This window comes from Spea bombifrons, chromosome 12 (assembly GCF_027358695.1).
Source record: "Spea bombifrons isolate aSpeBom1 chromosome 12, aSpeBom1.2.pri, whole genome shotgun sequence".
Taxonomy (NCBI): domain Eukaryota; kingdom Metazoa; phylum Chordata; class Amphibia; order Anura; family Pelobatidae; genus Spea; species Spea bombifrons.
In genome coordinates this window covers 8,217,951-8,241,134 of record NC_071098.1, presented here as the reverse complement: position 1 = coordinate 8,241,134, position 23,184 = coordinate 8,217,951, and the positions used below count along the sequence as shown (strand labels likewise).

Genomic DNA, 23,184 nt, shown 5'->3' with positions numbered 1-23,184 from the left:
AGCATTTTCATATTTGTAATATTTTTTTTTTTTCTTTTAAATAATGAGGCATTGGGAACAATATCTTTGCATTAGTATTGCCTGGGTTGACTGCTGGTTAAATTTTATTAAGAGGTGAAAAAGGGAAGGTGCTAATAAAAAGGCATTTTTCTTAGAAATGCCAGATAGAATCCCACATCATTGGGAATGAAACCAAATTCGCATCTTTTTTTCCATGAAAAATATAAGTTCTGGCTGTTTTATTTTTTACGAGGAAGACATTTCATACAATATTCCATTCGCTCAAGTTTTTCACCTTTTAATAAACCCGCAGTGAGCTCTGGCATCAGCTTTTGTTGGTTTTTCTCTTGTCCTCCGCGATTTACGGATTGATAAATGTATATAAAACACAGTATGTTAAATGCTTAACCATTTTTGGTGCATCTGGTATTTAGTGATCAAAGGTAACCCGTCACACGGTTCAGTGATGTTTGGTTCAAAAGAGTGGAGTAAAAAAAAGGAAAAATAATATATTTTCCCAGCGAATGTGTTTAGATCAAAAATATTTTATTGCTCTTGGTTCCTCTCCTGTGTAATGTAGGCGCGGTACCTGTTACATTTCTGTATTATCCAGTATTGAAGGAGAATATACCTGGCGATGCCAAAAAGGACAGGAGCCAATGGTTTTGTGGTTAAAACCCTCATTTCAGTTTTTGATCTATACATTTGCTTGCTGTTCTGATAAAAAATCGTGTAGACTGGTGACTCTTTCACGCTTTGGTATGCTAATTAGATAACAGTCTTTGTTACAATCGTTGTTCGGATCAAGCAGTCTAGGTAGGCCAAGTGTTTTCTGTCGCTTCCGTATTTCTTTTTCTTTAATGTTCACAAAATAACAGTATAACCAGTTGTCAAATAAAAAGTTTTCCTAAAATGTAAAGTGTCTGTGTTTATTGTTGGTGTCATGGTATGTAAAATGTTGAGATCGTGCAAGTTTGTTACTCTTTACTGTATTTCACCCACTACAACATATCAGAAACGGACAAAGACTTTCAACTGAAATTTTAGGGGTTTGCTCTAAAAATGTGATTTGATGTGTAACCTACAACATCTATTGTGGAAAAGGGAATGTTTTTATGGCTGTATCTGAGGCGAGATGAGTGTCAGTGAGATGTGAGAATGTTTTAAGGAAACCATGAGAACCGCGTGTTTCCTTTCTTGGACGGATAGAAGAGACCGGCATAAAGTGATAAAGTGTGATCGTGAGTGTTATAATCCTTTAGCCGGCATGCAAAAATATCCACATGGCCTGAAAGTTACTTTGTTCTGTGCGGCATCTGGGAATCTTATGTGTCATAGCATCCTTTTAAGTCATTTTGAATTTTAATTTAAAATAAACTTTGTCCTTTGGATTTAGTGGGTGATTTTTCCAGTTTTTGACCGTTTAATAAGTGCGAACCGCTAATAATGCTTTCCAATTACTCTTTTTGAAAGTTTCCTTAATCTCCCTGTTCCTCAAGCCGTATATAAATGGGTTTAGTAAGGGTGTGATAAAGGTGTACAACACAGCAAATATTTTATCATGGTCTTGGGCGTAAGATACAGGGCGCATGTACATTAGAAGAATTGTACCGTAGAACATACAGACCACCCCGAGATGTGAACTGCAGGTGGAGAAAGTCTTCTGCCGACCTTTGGCTGATGGGATCATAAGGATTGCTATGATGATGTGAACGTAGGAGACTAGAATACATAGGAAAGGTGTGAACACCACAAAGATTCCTGCTACAAATATCACGACTTCGTTGACAAAGGTGCTGACGCAGGAGATCCTTAGCAAAGGTGTTATGTCACAGAAGAAATGTGAAATCTCGTGCGATGAACAAAATGATAAGCGAGCTGCCAAACCAGTATGGAGGACCGAGTTCAAAACTCCTGTCAACCAGGAGAACACAGTGAGCTGGATACAAACCCTTTGACTTATGATGTCCGCATAGTGTAGCGGGTGACAGATGGCGGCGTAGCGGTCGTAAGCCATCACAGCTAGTAGGAAGCTCTCGGATTGGCCGAATGAAATGAAGAAGAAAAGTTGGGTGAAACAGCCGCTATACGAGATCACCTGACTTCCCAAAAGAAGGTTGTCCAGCATCTTGGGGATGGTCACTGTGACGTAGCACATGTCTAAGAAAGACAGCTGACCTAGAAAAAAGTACATTGGGCTGCAAAGGTTTGGATTCAGCTGTAGGCTGGCCACAATGGCAGAGTTTCCTACAAGAGTTAGAAGGTAGATTATTAAAAACAAAAAGAACATGAAAGCCTGAATCTGAGGGTTTCCTGAAAGCCCTTGGAGTCGAAAATACCTGGACGATGATTCATTGTCGTTTTCCATTTTTGAAAATTAATCAATGTGCAGAAATATTCTATACTGTGGGTTTTTTACTCTCTGGGATTCGGTCTTGAACTGGAACCCCCATAGCTATGCTCCAGTAGGCGTTGATGGATTTATAAGATGCATGGACGCTGCCAGACTTGTAAGATGTCTATAAAATAATAAAAAGACAAAACATTAAACATCTTACACATGTATGTATATGCGTCACATTGTATAACTTGTATATGCCAAAGGTATGTAATGTCACAATCTGAGAGCCTTTTCTCTATGTAAACCTGTCCTGTTACGTTCACTTGATCTTGTATTTTGAAATATTTTAGAGCAGAGGTAGGCAATAGATACTCCTCCTGTTCCCTTTACTGACCCAGATGAGTATATTTGCTCGGTGCTGCCCAAGGCCTGATCCAGAGCAGCGCCCCAGCTAACCCCTACCATGGTGAGTGTTGCGTTATGACATCATATCCCAGCGTAATGCATGGGTTGTGCTGAAGAAAGTCACTATGTATGATTTAAACATAATGTGTTTAAGATGGTTATAGGGAGATTTTTGATCTCCCAATCAGCCCAAGGAGTAGTGGAGCACCGGGGGGCCTGATCACCCAGTAGGGCAATCAGGCACCCAGTTATGTGTCTGAGGGCCTGTTGCCCCTGGAACCACCACCCTTAGCCTAGGCAAAAATACACCACTGACTGAACCAGTTCAATGACCAATACTTTCTATGTGGCTTTGTTACCTAGTGATATGTATGTAACTGAGTAAGATTATAAGGGAAGGAATGATTGATGGATGTTCACATCATTTATAAACACATTTCTGCTGTTAAAATGTACATTATTGTGACTTTATTGTGAATGCGTATGTGCCGTATGTTTTTGCTCTAATTGCCCTGTTGAAAAAGAAACAAAAGAAGAGAAGTTATCCTTTTCCTGACCTCTGTAGAAATAATAAATAGTAGAACTTACAGGCCGACTTTTTGCTTCCATGATAAGTAGAATTTAAGTTATTTCGTTAAGCTAGAATCGAATCTTCATCTGTACACCGCCGTTCTTAATTAATGTTACTTTCTACGATGAGGTCACATCAAATAACAGCAATATTGCATCAAGTTCATGAAGAGGTATTGTTTTTTTGTGAAATAAAATGTGGAAAATGAAAACATACTAGCCTTTTAACATATTTCTTCTTCAAAAACTCTGTTCATAATATTTGTTAACAATAATGAATATAAATATATAAAATTACATGTGTTCAGTGCTGAATCTTCACATGGTTGAACAGGTGATATCGGTGTAGCCCTGGCACTTTAAGGCTGGCGGCCACCAAATGGCATAAGTGTGGCCAGCGGCTGGATATGACTGTGCGCATGTTATGTTTTTATACATATATACATACACACGGAATCGCCCGCTCTGTCCGGTGTGCCCAAGGGCCAGTCCAGGCCTGGAGTGTAGGAAACATGTTCTCTGATCACTAGCTTTTTTCTTTAACAGGAGTATTTTTTTCATAGACAATAAGTATAACCTATTATATATTAAACATGTTTATGAATGACCACTAATTCATTATTATATAAAAGTAAAGTGAACAAAAATACAATAACCAGTAAGCGTTTCTAAGATAAGGCGCTTCAATAACTTACTTTGTCGCTGATGGCAGTGTTGGTTTTGTGGCAATAGAAGCGGAGTATTCTATTGAATAATGATAAAGGCAGAATATATCAATTCTGTTTTTCTACCGGTCCTTATTAGAGGAATAAAATAATCCCAAGGGATGACTGTCAAGAGACCGACTGCTTGTGACTTCCCAAGAGTACAGATCCCTGCAGATGTAAGCAGGTAACCTGCTGTTTACTATAATTTATCAACTATGTTCCTGAGGGATTATTGTTGTTATTATTATTATTATTATTAATAATAATAATGAGAATTTATATAATGTCAAAGGATTCAACCGGCTTTACAACTACAAATTCTTGTAGGCTGGACAACTGGAACCAAATTCAATTCGCAATAGATTTGATGGTCAGGGCAGGCAGCAATCAATGTCAGGAAACAAACCAAGGACAAAAAAATAAGGCCGCAACCAGGATGGTCAGAAAACAATTCAGTTATGGGACTGCAGAGCAAGTTTACATTGGTTTCATTATTGCGCGAAACAAAGCAGGAATTCAGCGCATACCCAGTAAAAAAATACCTAAGGGTTAAATATTGGGGATTCTGTCACACTATGTTTCCCCTCTATCACTCAGCCCGCCACTAAGTGTGTATTTTTAATTATTGCCTAGACCCAGGAGAAGGACCCAAGGAAAGGTGGCAGTGGGCAATCTCCACAAATTAATTAAAATAAGGGATAGTTGGACTAGTAGACAGTGAAGTAAGCAATTCTATGTTACATGTTCCACAATCTGGACCATAATGGTTCAACAAGGATCAGTGAAGGAAGCATTACAGCCTTTAACTTTTCTTTTAAAGGTAGACAAGAGCTACAGTAAGATCGCGGCTATAAGAGCAGCCGTGTTGTTTAACTTTGTGTCAAATACACGATGGCTGTTTTTCTGTTGTATCTCCACGGGGCTGTGTGCAGCTCTTATCTCCGCAGCCCACAACAGAACCACGGTGCTGCAACACAAAAGAACACTCTGATGTGGCCTGATTAACCAAAAGAGCTGAGAATGTCCCTCCGATAATCTATCCCGTGGCTGAAACAAACCTCTTGTACATTTGGTGGAATAATATAGTCACCGACCTTTAGAATGTGCGTATTACAGAGAACAAGAAGTTAAATCTATCTATAAATTGTTTTATTATTCTAGTGATTACAGTAAGTCTGCTTATCCGTGAAAATAATAAATATATGTGCATTTAAAATGTCTCATCTATATGCCATTATGAGCCGCCATCTGGCTGATGGTCACCGGACAGTAACTCCTCTGATACCAGCAGACACAGACTGGTGATGAAAATTGATCGTGGCACTTTAAGGCCAGTGGCATGTGCGATACCTTCTATCCGCAGCTGCATGTATCTAGCAGGTATCACGTGATGAAGTGTTGGCTCGACCACACGAGGAGGTCTTATAAGTGGAGGCATCGAGGATATCGTCCCACCAGGCATTTGTCCCGATGGCCAGTCTGTGCCTGGTTACTAGAGTCGCTTACAATCCTGATTTGGTTCCACTAACTATCTGTGACCTGATTATCCAGAACTTTTAGTAACTTTGAATGCCAGTCTCTTATTGGTGAGGAAAGTAGGCATTTCAACCAAAAAATCTAATATTTTGGTTAGTGTTCCCTTGGTGGAACCTCTTTCAGCCATAGTAGTAATGAGTAAATTGGGGTTGAATTCTGGGTAGGGAGTTTTAATTATTTACACGTTTCTTGCCAGAGATGCCCCTGAACATCAGTGTTCTAAGATCTCATCCATAAAAACCACTTGCTATAAGATGTTTATAGATCAACTTTGAAGAGCTAGGTGCCATGTGTACAGAGAGAAGGTGCCTGCACAAAATTAATTTTTTCTACAAAAGAGCACCGCAATGTAAAGAAATCCTGGATGTACAGTAAAATGTGCTCAAAGAGAAGGCTATTAGTGTATAGCAACGATGTAATTAAAATATACGTTTATATTAGGGAACCGCAAGTGGAATGTTGCATCCTCCAGATTCAGAGAAAGAGTAGAGGAAATACATAGTATTTAGAATATATAATCCAGTTGTAACGGGTTCACCAAGAGAGCTGTATTAACTCCCAGAGATCACCCACATGTATCCTCCTGTTGTCCCCGGAATCACTTCCAGCACCAGCCAGCATGCGCACCTTGGAACCCTGCTATGTGTACCCAATAAGTAGACACAACTACCTTGAACTGAGTACAGCAGGAATGAACAGTTTATTGTAGTAAAACATAGACTGATATAGCCACAGAACTTCATTAACATAAATTAACAGATACATGTATTCAACCCAACCTTTAATCCCCAGTCAGCAATCCTATTGATGGGATTAATTAAACAATGGAGTTCCTGCCTGTTTGGCAGCCTGGCTGGAGCCATCTCTGAGTACCTTGGGCCCCTGTATGACAGCTCATTCTGTCACACCAGTCTTCCATCCATGGTAATGCCTTTCACGTCTATTCTGAGTTGCTCCAAGAAAGTTGACCCTGTTCTAAGCGTGGAGTGACGCATGGCATTCTGCATAGACTTTATAGTGGGACAGAAACAAACCATAGGATAACAAAACGCTAGACATGTGACTAATTTTTCGTAAAATTTTTGGCCCATTAGTTTTGGGGGTGAAATTTTTTATTTCCTGCTCATTTGGGTTGGCCAAACATTTTTTTTAATCAGGAATGAAATTCGTTGGCCGTGTGCCTATTTTGACTCTCTCTGAATCTCTTACACTCTCGTTCTAGTACATTCTCTGTGCGGCGGGAGCTTCATGGATTGGGCTTCCATGGCTGAGCATCAGCAAGTACAATGCCAAGCATCAGATCGAGTGGTGTAAAGCATGCCGCCACTGGAAACGTGTTCAGTGGCATGGTGTTGTCTTAGTTGTACTTGTCTGAGTTTGGCGGATGCCAGGAAAACGTTACCTGCTTGACTACGTTGTGCCAACTGTAAAGTTTGGTTGGGATGGATAATGGTCTGGGGCTGTTTTTCAGGGGTTGAGCCCCTTACTACCAGTGAAGGGTATTGTTAATGGTTCAGCATACCAAGATATTTTGGCCAATGCGATGCTTCCAAGTTTGTGGTAACAGTTTGGGGAAGACCCTTTTCTATTCCAGCATGACTGCGCCCCAACACACAAAGCAAGCTCCATAAAGACATGGTTGGGAGAGTTTGGTTGGTAAGACTGGCCACACAGAGCCCTGACCTCAACCCCATCAAACACCCTTGGGATGAACTAGAGCGAAGATTGTGTTGAATATATATTATATATTTTATTTAATTTATTATAAATATTTAAAATCTATTTTAACACACAACAGTCAATACATTGTTTGAAAATTGTTTTAATTAATCTTAACTGTAACGGTTTGTTGAAAGCAATGTGTTTACCATTGAATACTTTAATGAATCCCAGCTGCTTTAGTTAATTATGGAACAAAAGTCAAGCAGCATAAACAATAAATATGCCCTTGTTAAAATATCTATTAATTGTGTTCGCACTAATGGATCCCCTGTGTCACCAAACATAACCAATTCTAATTACATCACTTTAGCTGTTGATACAAAACAAATCTTGGAGCACATGATTTGGCATTATTTTATGGTCAAGCAAGTAATGATATATGTAAGATTTGGTGGGGTTTATAGAGGCAGTGGGCTTTAGAATGTTGCGTTTATTGTCATATATCGGTCATACTCAAGAAAAATTATTATCAAGTCCCTCTCATCTTTTGTAGTCAGGGGCACAGCACCCCTAAAACCATAAATTGCCATTTAGATGGATAATCGACTAGTGGCTACTCTGCTGTCATATGAAGTCTAGGATTTGCGGTCAAACGTCGACTAGAAAAACAAATCAAGGTTGCAATATTATCAATATCAATGTAACTGCCATTCTTCAAGCGTGGCCAGAACCCATTGTATATCTCTCAAACAAACTAAGGCTTGAGTTGGTCAGTGAACAAGCAGGGTAAATGCCTTATAATGGTGGAAAAGCATTGACTGGCCCAAGACGATGGAGGAAATCCACTGGACCGCTCCATCACACTGCTGGCCAACATTGCTTTAAACTACGCAAATGCTACGCGCTGCTGAGTGGAACTTTTCTGAGCCTATATACATAAATAAATGGATAGCAATTAACTGCTTAGGTCGCTAAATGTACACAAAGGAATGTGATCTTATAGTTGGCCACATGGTGGTTGGTGGTTCCAAGTAAAAATGTGGTACCTGCCAGTCCTTTTAAACCCAACCCCCGCCCCCCGGAGCTATAGATTAACTCCTCGCATTTCACTTTCTTTAGAATCTTCTCGCCCCAAGTTGATTATCCAGCCCCGTTTTATAGGCATATTAAAGAAGTATGTGGACTCACAATATGATATGTTTGTATGCATGATGTAAGAACAAGTCATAGCACTGGCAGGAGATAACAATGGGATGTGACTCCTGTGCATATTTGGCACCTGTCTTTGCAAAAGACTACTGTCCCAATGAATAGCCAGACAGTTGGCAGTTCTGCTGATGGGTATGTACAAAAACCATTTTGGGCTGAAAGTTGGCAATTATACCAATGCTTAAAATAATTAACCTACCTGTAATGCCATTAGGACTGAAGATCCATATTCCATTACAAATTAAGACCTTACACAAACAAGCACAAGCCCCAGTGGCCTAATGGATAAGGCACTGGCCTCCTAAGCCAGGGATTGTGGGTTCGAGTCCCATCTGGGGTGCATGGTTATTTTAATAATGCTTCCTTCCCCGTGCTGTCCGACTCTCACCAACTCTACCCTCCTCCAAACGCTCCCTAAAAACTTTTCTCTTCGGGCAAGGCTACCACTGACATAAACATCAAAACTTCCCTCTCACCCACTTACAACCCTTATCTCACCCTACATTAACGTCATTCACTACCACGCAGTCCTCACCTCCTGTTTCTCACCCCTTACCCACCTAGATTGTAAGTTCATGCAGTGTCATTTTGTACTTGTCGTTATCTGTAAACATTTTTACCTTGTACAGCGCTGCGGAATCTGTTGGCGCTTTATAAATAAAGTATAATAATAATAATACCTTAAATTAATCAAAGTACCTCTCTCAGTCTCTATTTTATTGGCCTAAAATAGACTGTAAGCTTCCCCGTCCAGGACCCTCCTCTTCTTCTGTATCAGCCAGTCTAAAATGTGTTATTGTTCATTTTGTTTATTGTCAAATTTAACATTATTTCTATTTTTGAGCTCTCTAGAATGTAATGATAACGTAACAATAATACATAATTGAAGAATACCTCTCTATAGGTTTTATTTTCTACCAAAATAAAAGTAGAATATTATTTAATGTATAAAACTGTGAAAAATAACATAACTTATGATGTCATATTTTTTATATTTTAAAATATATAATATATATATGTCTGTTATATTAACATATTTAATATATTGTTATTTATATAAAGTATTTGTATGTGTTATTATCAATAAACATATTTGCAGGAAACACAAGCACTTGTATAATAATCCTTAAAATATTTTATTAGGACTTCAGTCACATTCCTTATTCCAATTTTACACGTTATGCAAAAAAGAATAGCATTAGTCCTGATACAGAAGAAACGATTGTAATACTTATTTTTATTTCCAGATTATTGGTCAATTTTGTTCATCTTACTACACTCGTTTGAGGAGATTTCTCTTAATCATGACTTTATTTTCAAGAAGAATGAAGAATAGCAAAAAGCACCATAGTTCTGTGGTAACTGGGAATAAATCTTAAACAGAAATGTTGATTTTTATAATTTGTCAGAACTATGGTCGCTGTGTGACTGCACTCCAACAAGATAGATGAAGTAAATCCACATAGATGTGGTGGGATCTCTTTATTAAACCATGAGTTGGGGTGACATAATAATGTTTAACTCGCTGACTTCATTGCGCATTGTGATGGGTCAGCCTTGGTGACCTCCATGGTGACCTCCCGTAAGAAGAGTTGCGTTTGCCCAGTATAATACGTATGTATTTCCCACTGGTGGAGACCCTTCCTAACGCATGTCCAGTGTTTGTAACCTTCTGCAGTTGACCTGCTGACTAATGGCTTGGTGAAAAGTCGGAAAGTCAGGAAGACATTGATCGGACCTACATCAACCCTTGGCTTTTAATAACAGTAACCTTAACCATTATCAGCCAGCTGTGGAATTCAATGGATTCCTAGTCACTGCTGATATTAATCTCACTTCTAAGCACACGGTGTAGCTCGTATGAAGATGTAGCCTAACGCAAGGCCTGATGATGTTTGGTCACCCAAAACCTCATTGAGCATCACAGATTCGTACCTTTATAATAACTATAAAATCTGAAAACAACCAAGAGATGAGCACCAAATTCTGTTTGAAATTTGCCTTTGACATTAGAAGGAAGGCAACCATAAGTAGTCATTTTTGTTTTTCACAAAGCCAGAGAGTCTTGTTTAATAAGTGCCAGCCTGACACGTGGAGGCTACCTATTCACTTATTGTAATTCTATGAAATCCCCGGATAATGGAAGTGCATAATATTCAACTGTATCAGAATCATTTTCATTTCTTAGCTCCGTTGTGCCTTTGAAAGGTATATGGACCCCTAAGCAAATTGTAATGTTACTTATATGTCCCAATATATACTCTTCTGAATGTTTTCCTCAGGGCCCCCTTTACTTCTTTGTTCCTTAGACAGTATATAACTGGGTTCAAAAGAGGGGTTAAAGTGCTGTACAAAAGGGAACATAATTGCTCGACTTCCAGTGCAGAAGCCGAGGTTGGACCCACATAATTTAAGTTGGCCGTTCCATAGAACATAGTCACCACAATCAGATGAGAAGAACAGGTGGAGAACGCCTTCCACCTCCCATCCGCCGAGCTTATTTTCATGATCGTAGAGATAATATGAAAATACGATATGACAATGTAAAGGAAGGGGCTTATTCCTAGAAAAACACTAACAACATACAACAATATTTTGCTGGTTTGTGTGGGGTTGCAGGCTGCCTGTATAAGTGGTGGTATGTCACAGAAGAAATGACGAATTTCCTGATCGGGCCTACAAAATGAGAGATTAGATGTCATGATTGTATGGAGAACAGAGTTTAAAAAGCCACTGAGCCAGGAAGCCGCGGCCAGGCTGACGCAGATATGGCTGCTCATTACCATTGTATAGCGCAACGGGTTGCATATAGCCACAAAGCGGTCATAAGCCATCACCGCCAACAAAATGCACTCGGCACCCCCTAACGACACAAATAAATACAGCTGAACGATACATTTATTAAAAGAAATTCTTCTGTTCCTGGAAAGGCAGTTGAATAACATAACCGGCAGCGTGACGGATGAATAGCAGATATCCAGAAGCGAAAGGTTACTTAAGAAGAAATACATTGGCGTGTGCAGATTGGAATCAATCCTTATGATGGTGAAAATGCAGATATTGCCTATAAGTATCATGATGTAGATGCAAAAAAACATAAAGCAGGCAGAGACCCAATCCTTCGAAAGATCAAGTAGAATAAAATGCTTCAGTGCCGTCTGGTTTACAGCTAGGAGTATTTCAGTAGCGGACATCTGGGGACATAAAAAAAATAAATGCAGTATTTAAATGGTTAAATTCCAATTGCGAGAAATCAATAATAATGAAAAAATAATGGTACCTTTCATTCTTCCAGTTGACATCCAGACTTCATGGGGTTAACGCGAATCGTGATTATTTTTTTTTTTTAACAAAAATCCAAACACACGGGAGGATTTATAACTTTTTCACAATGATAATAAGTTATAACGTGAATTAAAAGTCAATTTATTGTAGTTTGGGAAATTCGCCAGTTTGAAACATTTATATAGTCAGAAGCTGAGACCAATTAATTGAGTTAAATTCCTAAAAAAAAAAAATAAACAAAAAAATAAAGAAAAAATGGAATAAATTCTGTTTACAAGGACCATAGCAGCATAATATTAGATTGTGTTATTAAAGTATTCACAGAGACAGAGTGGGAAGTGTTAAAACACGCACAACAAACAGATATACAGCGATGAGTATAAGAACCAAATGAAGAAACTAAATAAAACAAGTAATTAATGTGATTCATATATATCACTAACAAATGGTGTAGCGCGGTACAATTCATGATAGCTGCCAGCTGTCACAGACTTAGCGCTACCATGCTTTCCTGCTTATTATTATTATTCAGACGGATACAAAGAAAAAAACACAACTGTATCAAGAAAATGATTATTTTTCTTCTTTAAGGCATAAGCACCATTTTTTCTTAACCTTTTTATACTTACACTCGCACAAAGACTGATTTACCTATTTGGTTTTGATTTTAAGACAAATCTTCTCTTCTTACGTTCATGACAGTAGGACAGGTGCTGACTGTTGAATTTAACAGAAAATACATAAAAAACAGCGAACATCAAATTAACGTAATTTTAGAGTGACAAAGCGATAATACTATATTGAGGTTTATATCAAGAAAAGTTACAAAGAGGATTGTTAATCTGAATATTAAGTGTACTAAACCCTTTATTTATTGGCTGTTTTATTTGTCCCTGACACAAGCAGTTTTAATTATTTTTTTTTCCTTTAAAAAGTGAGTTTTCTTGTATTTTGGTTAATTGACAAATAAATACTATTCCATTTCATTGTACTGTATTATTCTAGATCACTATGTTGTTACTATCACTTTTACATAAATAGATATTTGACAGCATTTACATTATTTAAACATGCCTAAAAAAAATAGGGTGGACTACAACTCCCAGAATGATCTAGTTAGACATAAGATGGGAGTTGTAGTTCAACAGAATCCAAAATATTCTTGCAGGAGACATCGGTAAGTCTCTATATACACTCCAGCTCCATCCAGATACACGATTACACGTTTGCTTGATATACTAACCTTGGAAATGGTGTATTGCTTGTTTTTCACAGATGATTCTAAAACTAGGGTTATTCTCGTTACTCCTAAACCTAGACCTGTGGGCAGCTCGTGCCTCTAATCTAATGAAGCAGTTGTGTTGTTCCATGGTATTTAAGCAGGAAGAGATGGCCACTGGGAAATTAAATTCCTATTAATATTTCTTATGTAATTTAGATAACGGAGCTAATTTCAGAAATGATGTCATAGTTAATGCTTTACTTGCAGCATATTCGTAAGCAAACTGTCCATCAGTGCCAAAGCAAAATAAAAGATAATATTGGTGCTAATGGACGAAGACATGACTTTGAGAGCATTCAGTACTGTGCAAAATGTTTTAGATGGGTATGAAAAATCCTGTAAAGTAAGAATGCTCACCAAATGTAGGTTGAAAAACAAACTTTAACAGAAATAGAAACACTTGTGTAGGAGGAATAAAACTAGACGAGGAGCAGCCAAACTCACTAACAAGTTGAGGTTGCTGAAGTCAGCTTAATGTCAAAAGTCTCTCCTACACATGGCAAGACCCAGCACAGTAACAAGACACAATACTGCTTCAGCAAGGTCACTCCAAGGCAGAAATTTCAAGGCAGACGGGTTTCCAGAAGTGCTGTTTTAGTTTTAAACAAACACAAAGAAGTGGGCAATGTTGAGAACCGTATACACAGTGGTCAGCCAAGGAAACCTACTGTATCATGCTTACTTTCCTTCACAATCAGAACATGTCCAGCAGTGCCATCAGCTCAGCATTGTCCGTGTTACACCATGGACAACCAAAGGATGGAAATTAATTATGGAGTCAGATGTGTATGAATGAGGAGCACTAGAGGGCACATTATGTATGTGTGGGTGAAAAGGTAGAAGAAACATGTCTGGGTAGATAGGACGGGTTTGTCGGTCAGCCAGCCCTAGGCAGGTTTGCTGACTGGGAGACTCCGGCTGTGTTCATATCAGGGCAGCAGATCTCTGGCTGTGTTTGGAATAAACTTGCTTGGAGACTCCCCGGGTGTGTCATATAAGGCCCCAGGGGATGATAGGAAGACTTATTTAGCCCCAGGAAAGAAACTTCAAGGGGAACAAGTATTACATAACAAAACATCCCATGTAACTAGATGGAAGTTAGTTCCTATATGAAGGGAGCAGTGCTTCAGCCTTTGATGAACAGAGTGAACCAGTGTTCCAAAGTGTAGGGCCAGTGGATACTAAGGCCTCTGATCTTCATTTTCTGGGGCTACATGCCTCCTACGGTTATACGCAGCCCCTTCCTTCCATCCAGGACCAAAGTCATGGCGGGCGAATCTTTTAGGGTCTCCCCAAAAAGGAGACTCACTGAAATCTTCAAGGAGGGATGTTGACCAAATGGGTCAACCATCCCTCCCACCACAAATTGTGACAAAAAAATCATCAAATGCATGCATGCACAAAACAGCAAAAAATTTGCTAAAAAAGCACAGCCAGATTTAGGAGCTTTACTGGAGAGGACGAGGCATTTCAGGCTTCCTTCATTCCCAGCAAAAAGGCTAAAAAATATATAACATGATTCTGCAAATAAGCCCCAAAGGCATAAAATACATACTAAAAGGTACAGACGGCACTTATATAACCTACCCTACAACTTCTGGGGCCTCCAAGTACAACCTCTGGGGCCTCCAAGGCACTTTAAGCTTCCTAAATGCATGGCCCTAAGGTCAGAGGATCTTGTGTATCCCCTCTCGAGGACTTTTCTTTCTTCCTTTTGAAGCCCAAGCTGATGTGAAGAAAACGTGGGTTGGTGAAAAACGTGCCAGTAATAACCACAAGGGATCCCCTAAATTTCAATCTGCTGGGGCTGTGGCCCGTAAAGGATATATAACCCATCCCCCCCCCAGGACAGAGGGCCTGCAGGAGGGCCAGAAGGAACCCAAGAGGACAACTTCTGGGGATCCAGCTCCACTGTAGCCATTTCCAGAGACAATATCCACGACTGAATAGATTCAATACAGGACCTCTCCTCTCCTCTGCTAATTCAAAGGCTATAGGGAAAGTGAACTCAATATACTTACCAGAGATATGATATATATCTACATAAATACATAAATAAATATATACACACACATAAGAAATGCACTGTTTTGTACAGGACCAGGCCACAGTTTCTTGCAGTTCAACCTATTGTCATTGGCCCTTCATAATGCATAGTGATATTAGTGAGCAAGGCCGCCATTAGAAATATTTGGGCTCAGTACAAACCAAAAGATAGTTGCCCCCCCCCCAGCTCTGTCCCACCCCATGCTTCTTTCATTGACTCGTCACATGTTTGGAACAAAGTCCAGAAAGGGGCCTCATGGACCTCAAATCCCACAAGACCTACGTCCAAGGTAACAGACCAGATGGGTGAATGAGGGGGTCATGACAGATCCAGGGGCTGGGTCCCCCTGCTTGCCCGGGCCCCTTATACGAGTAGTGGTTGTGCTCCCCTGACTGCACCATGTATTGAATTAGCCCTAATAATGTTTGATAAATTGTAAATCACTGAATTTAAAATTGGAAAGCCTTCCATATCTCCTGGGTTATGATGTTCTCCCCTAGAGTACCTTGTACTGCTTAAATACTGAAGTAAGTCTCAGAAATTGAGAAAACACGTTGGAGATATGTCTGCCCGTCTGTCCATATGTTTTAGCATATCCACGCTTATATCTTCTCAAATCTTTGTATTACCGGCTGCGACTAACATGCGATTTTTAGCCACGAAGCTGCGGGCGCACATATAGTGGATTATGATCCACGCAGACACTCTACCTATACTATCCACACATATTTAGTGGGAAATGTGACTCACTCATGGAGCTTGCCATCCAACCTTATAGAAACATAGAATTTAACGGCAGGTAAGAACCATTTGGGCCATGTAGTCTACTTCTGTTTTTCCTGCTGTTCTAGCTTTGGAGCTGGAATATATTATTTAAGAAACATGGCCCTGGTGGGAAAATTAACCGGTTATAGGAATTAATTTACTCGCTTGCTGTCACTTACAACAAAAGAGAAAAGCCTTCAAAGAGCACCCCTACGTTTGTGTCAGCATGGACAGTATATTAGAATTATTACCGAAGTGTATCCATATGCATATACCAATACTCTATACAATACCAACTACTAGCGTAGCCAGATGGTAAAGGCAGATACCAGTGAAACCTTCCGACATTTTGGCTTTATTTATTGTCTATAATGCTCTAAATACCTGCACAAAATAATGATACAAAGGTTATGATATCTGAATTATTTTCCTACAGGTGTAGGATATGAATTGGGTAACAGAGGAAAATCAGACTTCGTTGAAATATTTTAATCTCCTAAGCTTTTCAGAAGGACGTGCGATGCTGTCGACCCTGATGGCCATCATCTATGCGATGATTCTGCTGGGAAATCTGGCCATTTTTAGCATTATACGTGTCGATTCCAACCTCCAGACACCAATGTACTTCTTTCTCAGTAATCTGTCCATGTTAGACATTTGTTACTCTACTGTTACTCTTCCTGCCATGCTTTTCAACTCTATAACAGGTAACAGGAGAATTTCCTTTGAAAGTTGCTTTGCCCAGGTGTATTTTTTTGTCTCCTTTGGAGGGTCTGAGTGCCTCCTTCTAGCAGCCATGGCTTATGACCGATATGTAGCCATCTGCAACCCCTTGAGATATCCTATCATCATGAACAAAAATATATGTTCTTATCTTGTCGCTGCATCTCTGTTTTGTGGATTTTCCAACTCTGTCCTGCACACTTCTGTGACATCTAAACTCACATATTGTGTATCCAGAAACTTAAACCACTTCTTTTGTGATGTTCCTCCTCTGTTAAAAGTAGCTTGCGCTGATACACAATCCAGCCAGGTGTTGTTATACATAGTAGGTGTCTTTTTGGGCATTATTCCATTTGGGTTTGTGATCGTCTCTTATGCACGCATCATTTCCACAATCTTAAAGATCACATCTGCGGCAGGAAGGCAGAAAGCCTTCTCAACTTGTTCTTCTCACCTCATCATTGTAACAGTGTTTTATGTAACAGGTTACTTTAATTATATTGGCCCAACACCAAGAGATACCTTTGATATAATTAGGTTGGCCCCCATGCTCTATAGTGTTCTCACACCTTTGTTCAATCCTGTTATCTACTGCTTGAGAAACAAGGAAGTTAAAAGAGCCTTAAAAAAGGTTCTATTTGAGAGCAAGTTTAAGATTTCACATTAACAAATGTTATTTAACATGGAGGATTTTAAATAAAGTTACAAAAAAACCAACAATGTTTTACTTTAAGTCCCGAACGGCGCCCCTGTTGCTATGGCGCCCTGTGCGGCCGCACAGGTCGCACACCCCTAAGGCCGGCCCTGTATGTGACCCCCTTCCCCAAAAAAGTTGTCAAACATTAAAACACTCTGAAAATTGTCTAACAATAAAATCAGGCGGAATAGCTTGTCTTGTATTTAAGTCACCAGTTGACATTTGAGGAACACAAAGATGATTTGTTTGCCAGCTGGTCCCTCTTCTTCTTTTGTAGCAAAACTTCTTAAATAAGGTCCCATTTGAGGGCAGTTTTAAGACATTTCTTGACATATTTTCTGTAAATGTTGACAAATCCAATAGGATTGCGGCTCCAAAGGAAACCCTTGTGGGATTATAATACCTGGGTATTAGTACCTTGTCTATGCTTTGGATGTGAAGATACATATCAAATGGGTTTTAATGCATATATGTTGCTTATTTTGTTCTGTAAACACTGTTGTATTTCTTTATTAAGAGTACAGAATTGTAAAATGTAAAATAAAAAAAATAAAAATAAATAAAATAAAAAAAGAATTGTAAAATGTAGGGATTAGGAAACTAATGTGTGCATTATACATGTTTTTGATAAATAGGATGGATAGGTAAATGGATTGTTAAAGGTTTTCAGGAGCAAACTCCTGGGAAGTCACCCAATTTGACCCAGAGTTTTCGAGTGAAGCCCTACATTACTGGGTCTCTGGTGCAGTTTCCTTTCAGGTTCAAGTCTATGCAGACCCTTCAACCAACCATGATAATAAAGAAGCAACAAATCTAACAAGAGCCGTGAAACGTCATAGATGATAGGGAGAAACCGCATGGTATTACTTCTTTCTCAAACTCTGGAAGGAGAAAGGCCATCAGAAACTTGCATTGGTCAAGTACTCCGCTTAACACGATGTATAAATGGCCCACCGGTCTGGACCATGGAATTAGAATCAAATAAATACATACACACTTGAGATGATTCCTGTTTTTCATAAACTATAACATTTTGATGAACGCATTCTATTCTAAACGTCCTGAACCTCCAGGGGTAGAACTTCTGTCTCCCGACGGCCTTTGAGGCTGTCTCAGCAGAACTATAAAATACAGAGATACTTAAGAGAAACCAAAGCCTTTTCAGATGTGTCGACGAAAGATTAAAACACGTTTAATTTAAACCATCAAGAATTATATATTTCCACTCAACAAGAAGAAAGTACAGAAAATGTATATTTATTTTGGATTTTTCATTATGTAAGGTTAGTACATATATGACCACTCAAAAGTTTGGGGTCACATAGCTGCTTTCGTGGAAAACAATGAGATTTCTGGCCGTAACATAATTGAAAAAGGGTTTTCTAACCATCAATTAGCCCTTTAAACTTAAACTTAGATTAGGGAAAACAATGGGCCATTGGAACACAGGATTGATGGAAGCGATAGGCGTGATGGGAGTGATAGGAGTGATGGGAGTGATAAAGGGCCTCTGTACGCCTATGATGATATTCCATAACAAATCTGCCATTTCCATCTACAATAGTCATTTACAACATTAACCCCGTCTGTGCTGGATTTCTGATCCATTTCATGTTACTTTAATAGACAAAATTTGCTTTTCTTTCAAAAACAAGGACATTTCTAAGTTACCCCAAACTTTGAACGGTAGTGTATATAAATGCATATGTATATTTGTTACATAAAAAGAGTGGAAATGTGTACATTGCGTGACTGCTTTCTGTAACAATTACTAATCTGAAACTTTCCTACCGTGCCAAAAAAATACTATTCACATACAAAACATTCACCAAACACTTAAAAGTTAAATAATGAAAAGGTTAATGTCACAGGTGAAGTTACTTAATTCCTATTGATTTTAAAAGACTTTGTATAGCATAAAAACATTTCATGTATATATATATGTCACGAAGCTTGCCACCTAACCATGTAGAAACTATTTTGAAGGTATATATAAAGCATTCGGCCGATCTAGTCTACTCATTTTTGTCCTGCTCTAAAGATTCAGACCTTAATTTATATCGAGATCCAACTAAGGAAATATTTTAAAATACAGAGTTTCTGTAGGTATCGAATACATTTCAGAATCTTGTGGTGTAGGTGGCCTGAATATTAACATGTAATCCATACAGAGCCTTGTATGTTTATACAATATCATTTACTAGAGTATCCAGACGCTAAAAGCAGATACCAGTGAAAGCCTCAGACACTTTAGCTTTATGGACGTCTTTCTCAATGGTGGCACCAGTATAGAAGGCTGTAATACTGAGTTATGTGGACAAAATATCAACTTTTCAAAGGTTATGATATCTCTTCAATGTGACTACTATTCCTACAGGTGTACGATATGAATTGGAGGACAGAGAAAAATCAGACTTCGTTGAAATATTTTAATCTCCTAGGCTTTTCAGAAGGACGTGCGATGCTGTCGGCCCTGATGGCCATCATCTATGCGATGATTCTGCTGGGAAACCTGGCCATTTTTAGCATTATCCGTGTCGATTCCAACCTCCAGACACCAATGTACTTCTTTCTCGGTAATCTGTCCATGTTAGACATTTGTTACTCTACTGTTACTCTTCCTGCCATGCTTTTCAACTCTATAACACGTAACAGGAGAATTTCCTTTGAAAGTTGCTTTGCCCAGGTGTATTTTTTTGTCTCCTTTGGAGGGTCAGAGTGCCTCCTTCTTGCAGCCATGGCCTATGACCGATATGTAGCCATCTGCAACCCCTTGAGATATCCTATCATCATGAACAAGAATATATGTTCTTATCTTGTCACTGCATCTCTGTTTTGTGGATTTTCCAACTCTGTCCTGCACACTTCTGTGACATCTAAACTCACATATTGTGTATCCAGAAACTTAAACCACTTCTTTTGTGATGTTCCTCCTCTGTTAAAAGTAGCTTGCGCTGATACACACTCCAGCCAGGTGTTGTTATACATAGTAGGTGTCTTTTTGGCCATTATTCCATTTGGGTTTGTGATTGTCTCTTATGCACGCATCATTTCCACAATCTTAAAGATCACATCTGCGGCAGGAAGGCAGAAAGCCTTCTCAACTTGTTCTTCTCACCTCATCATTGTAACAGTGTTTTATGTAACAGGTTACTTTAATTATATTGGCCCAACACCAAGAGATACCTTTGATATAATTAGGTTGGCCCCCATGCTATATAGTGTTCTAACACCTTTGTTCAATCCTGTTATCTACTGCTTGAGAAACAAGGAAGTTAAAAGAGCCTTAAAAAAGGTCCTATTTGAGAGCAAGTTTAAGATTTCACATTAACAAATGTTATTTAACATGGAGGATGTTAAATAAAGTTACAAAAAAACCAACAATGTTTTACTTTAAGTCCCGAACGGCGCCCCTGTTGCTATGGCGCCCTGTGCGGCCGCACAGGTCGCACACCCCTGAGGCCGGCCCTGTATGTGACCCCCTTCCCCAAAAAAGTTGTCAAACATTAAAACACTCTGAAAATTGTCTAACAATAAAACCAGGCGGATTAGCTTGTCTTGTATTTAAGTCACCAGTTGACATTTGAGGAACACAAAGATGATTTGTTTGCCAGCTGGTCCCTCTTCTTCTTTTGTAGCAAAACTTCTTAAATAAGGTCCCATTTGAGGGCAGTTTTAAGACATTTCTTGACATATTTTCTGTAAATGTTGACAAATCCAAGAGGATTGCGGCTCCAAAGGAAACCCTTGTGGGATAATAACACTTGGGTATTAGTACCTTGTCTATGCTTTGGATGTGAAGATACATATCAAATGGGTTTTAATGCATATATGTTGCTTATTTTGTTCTGTAAACACTATTGTATTTCTTTATTAAGAGTACAGAATTGTAAAATGTAAAATAATAAAAAAATTAAAAAAGAATTGTAAAATGTAAAATAATAAAAAAAATTAAAAAAGAATTGTAAAATGTAAAATAATAAAAAAATAAAAAAAGAATTGTAAAATGTAGGGATTAGGAAACTAATGTGTGCATTTGCATGTTTTTGATAAATCGGATGGATAGGTAAATGGATTGTTACAGGCAGGCCCGGACTGGCCATCGGGCACACCGGGCATTTGCCCGGTGGGCCGGGCCACGGCAGGGCCGCATTGACTTAGGGGCTGATGGAGCTGCAGCTCCAGGCCCCTACCCTACCTACCGGGTCCGCCACTCTAAGGGGCCGGGAAGTCCCCACCAAGGCCGGCCTTACGGGTCTGCGGCCGCACAGGGTATAAATTAAAACATCGGGGTTTTTTTTTTTTACTTTATTTAACATCCTCCATGTTAAATAAAGTTTTTTTAACTTTATTTAACATGGAGGATGTTAAATAAAGTTGAAAAAAACCCCGATGTTTTAATTTAAACCCTGTGCAGCCGCAGACCCCTAAGGCCGGCCCTGGTGGGTGCTTCCCGGCCCCTTAGAGCAGGACCGGCCTTTGGGGTGTGCGACCGCACAGGGCGTCACACTCTAGGGGGCGGGGGGCAGTCCGCACCGGGTGCCGCTCATCAGGGGGTGCCAACTTGCGGCACCCGGCACCCCTCCAGAGACGGACAGTAATGTCCGCCGCTGGAGGAGCAGGTTCGCAAGGGAGCGGTATCGGAGGTCTTTAACAGACCTCCGGTTCCCTTGAGTGATTTTAAGACGGGTTTAACCCGGCTTAAAATCACTCAAGTTAGCCGGAGGTCTGTTAAAGACCTCCGATACCGCTCCCTTGTGATCTGCGCGGCAACAGCTGCTGTGCGGCGGGATCTGACAACAAACCCCGGCGCACAGCAGCTGTTGCCCTCTGAACCGGAAGAAGACAGAGAAGACAGAAGAACTGAAGAAGAGGAGCGAAGAGGAGGAAAAGGAGCTGTAAGGAGAAAAGAGGAAAGGTAGGAAAATATTCAGTGAGAGTGGATTAGTATATGTGTGTGGATTGGTATATATGTGTGGATTGGTATATATGTGTGGATTGGTGCATGTGTGGATTGGTATATATGTGTGGATTGGTATATATGTGTGGATTGGTATATATGTGTGGATTGGTGTATGTGTGGATTGGTATATATGTGTGGATTGGTATATATGTGTGGATTGGTATACGTGTGGATTGGCATTCGTGTGGATTGGCATACGTGTGGATTGGTATACGTGTGGATTGGTATACGTGTGGATTGGTATGTGTGTGTGGATTGGTATGTGTGTGTGGATTGGTATACGTGTGGATTGGTATATATGTGTGGATTGGTATAGGTGTGGATTGGTATACGTGTGGATTGGTATATATGTGTGGATTGGTATATATGTGTGGATTGGTAAGTGTGTGAGAGTGATGGGTGTTATGCTGTACCATTTAAAATGTCTTTTTCATGATCTAATTATGCTCTAAAAGTACATCATAACTCCCATCACTCTATACTGTTCCATACAGTGGCAGAGCTGGGAGGCAGAGGCCTTGCACCCCCACCGCAGGACTCCTGAAAGGTAAGTGAACTTCAAAGAGGGAGAGGGTAGATAGTTAGGAGGGGGTAGATAGGGAAAAGGGCGTGAGACGGGGGAAAGAGGGTAGATAGGGAGAAGGGAGTGAGAAGGGGTAGATAGGGGAGAAGGGAGTGAGAAGGGGTAGATGGGGCAGAAGGGAGTGAGAAGGGGTAGATAGGGCAATCATACTCCTATCATGCCAAGTCTGCGAGTACATCCTGGAATCTGGGTATGCCTGGGCATGATAGGAATGTGATTGCTGTTAACAATCATATATATATACATATAATATTGTTTTTTAATTGTTTTGTCCTATTTTGGTGTGTTACTTACTTTAAATAAAAGTGTTAGATTTTTTTATGGTGTGGGGAGGTCATATTCGGTTTCGGACAGGTAAATGCTGCATTTTCGGTTTCAGTCCAGAATTCGTTTCGGTGCATCCCTACTA

The 23,184-nt window shown here is 39.6% G+C and overlaps 4 protein-coding genes and 1 non-coding gene across 5 annotated transcripts; 3 read left to right on the top strand and 2 right to left on the bottom strand.

The window, feature by feature from the left end:
• Positions 1–1,423: 1,423 nt before the first annotated feature.
• Positions 1,424–2,485, bottom strand: LOC128470537 (olfactory receptor 1361-like). Its single transcript, XM_053452428.1, has one exon. It carries the CDS (start codon positions 2,366–2,368, stop codon positions 1,424–1,426), a length of 945 nt encoding a protein of 314 aa, XP_053308403.1. The 5' UTR covers positions 2,369–2,485.
• Positions 2,486–8,697: 6,212 nt separating this feature from the next.
• TRNAR-CCU (transfer RNA arginine (anticodon CCU)) lies at positions 8,698–8,770 on the top strand. Its single transcript has one exon. It is a non-coding gene; the product is annotated as a tRNA-Arg (tRNA).
• A 1,897-nt stretch (positions 8,771–10,667) lies between these two features.
• LOC128470535 (olfactory receptor 5V1-like) lies at positions 10,668–11,624 on the bottom strand. Its single transcript, XM_053452427.1, has one exon. The coding sequence runs from the start codon at positions 11,622–11,624 to the stop codon at positions 10,668–10,670; it is 957 nt and encodes a 318-aa protein (XP_053308402.1).
• Positions 11,625–16,254: 4,630 nt separating this feature from the next.
• Positions 16,255–17,199, top strand: LOC128470534 (putative gustatory receptor clone PTE01). Its single transcript, XM_053452426.1, has one exon. The coding sequence runs from the start codon at positions 16,255–16,257 to the stop codon at positions 17,197–17,199; it is 945 nt and encodes a 314-aa protein (XP_053308401.1).
• A 2,416-nt stretch (positions 17,200–19,615) lies between these two features.
• LOC128470533 (putative gustatory receptor clone PTE01) lies at positions 19,616–20,560 on the top strand. The gene has a single exon (XM_053452425.1). It carries the CDS (start codon positions 19,616–19,618, stop codon positions 20,558–20,560), a length of 945 nt encoding a protein of 314 aa, XP_053308400.1.
• The last annotated feature ends 2,624 nt before the right edge of the window (positions 20,561–23,184 follow it).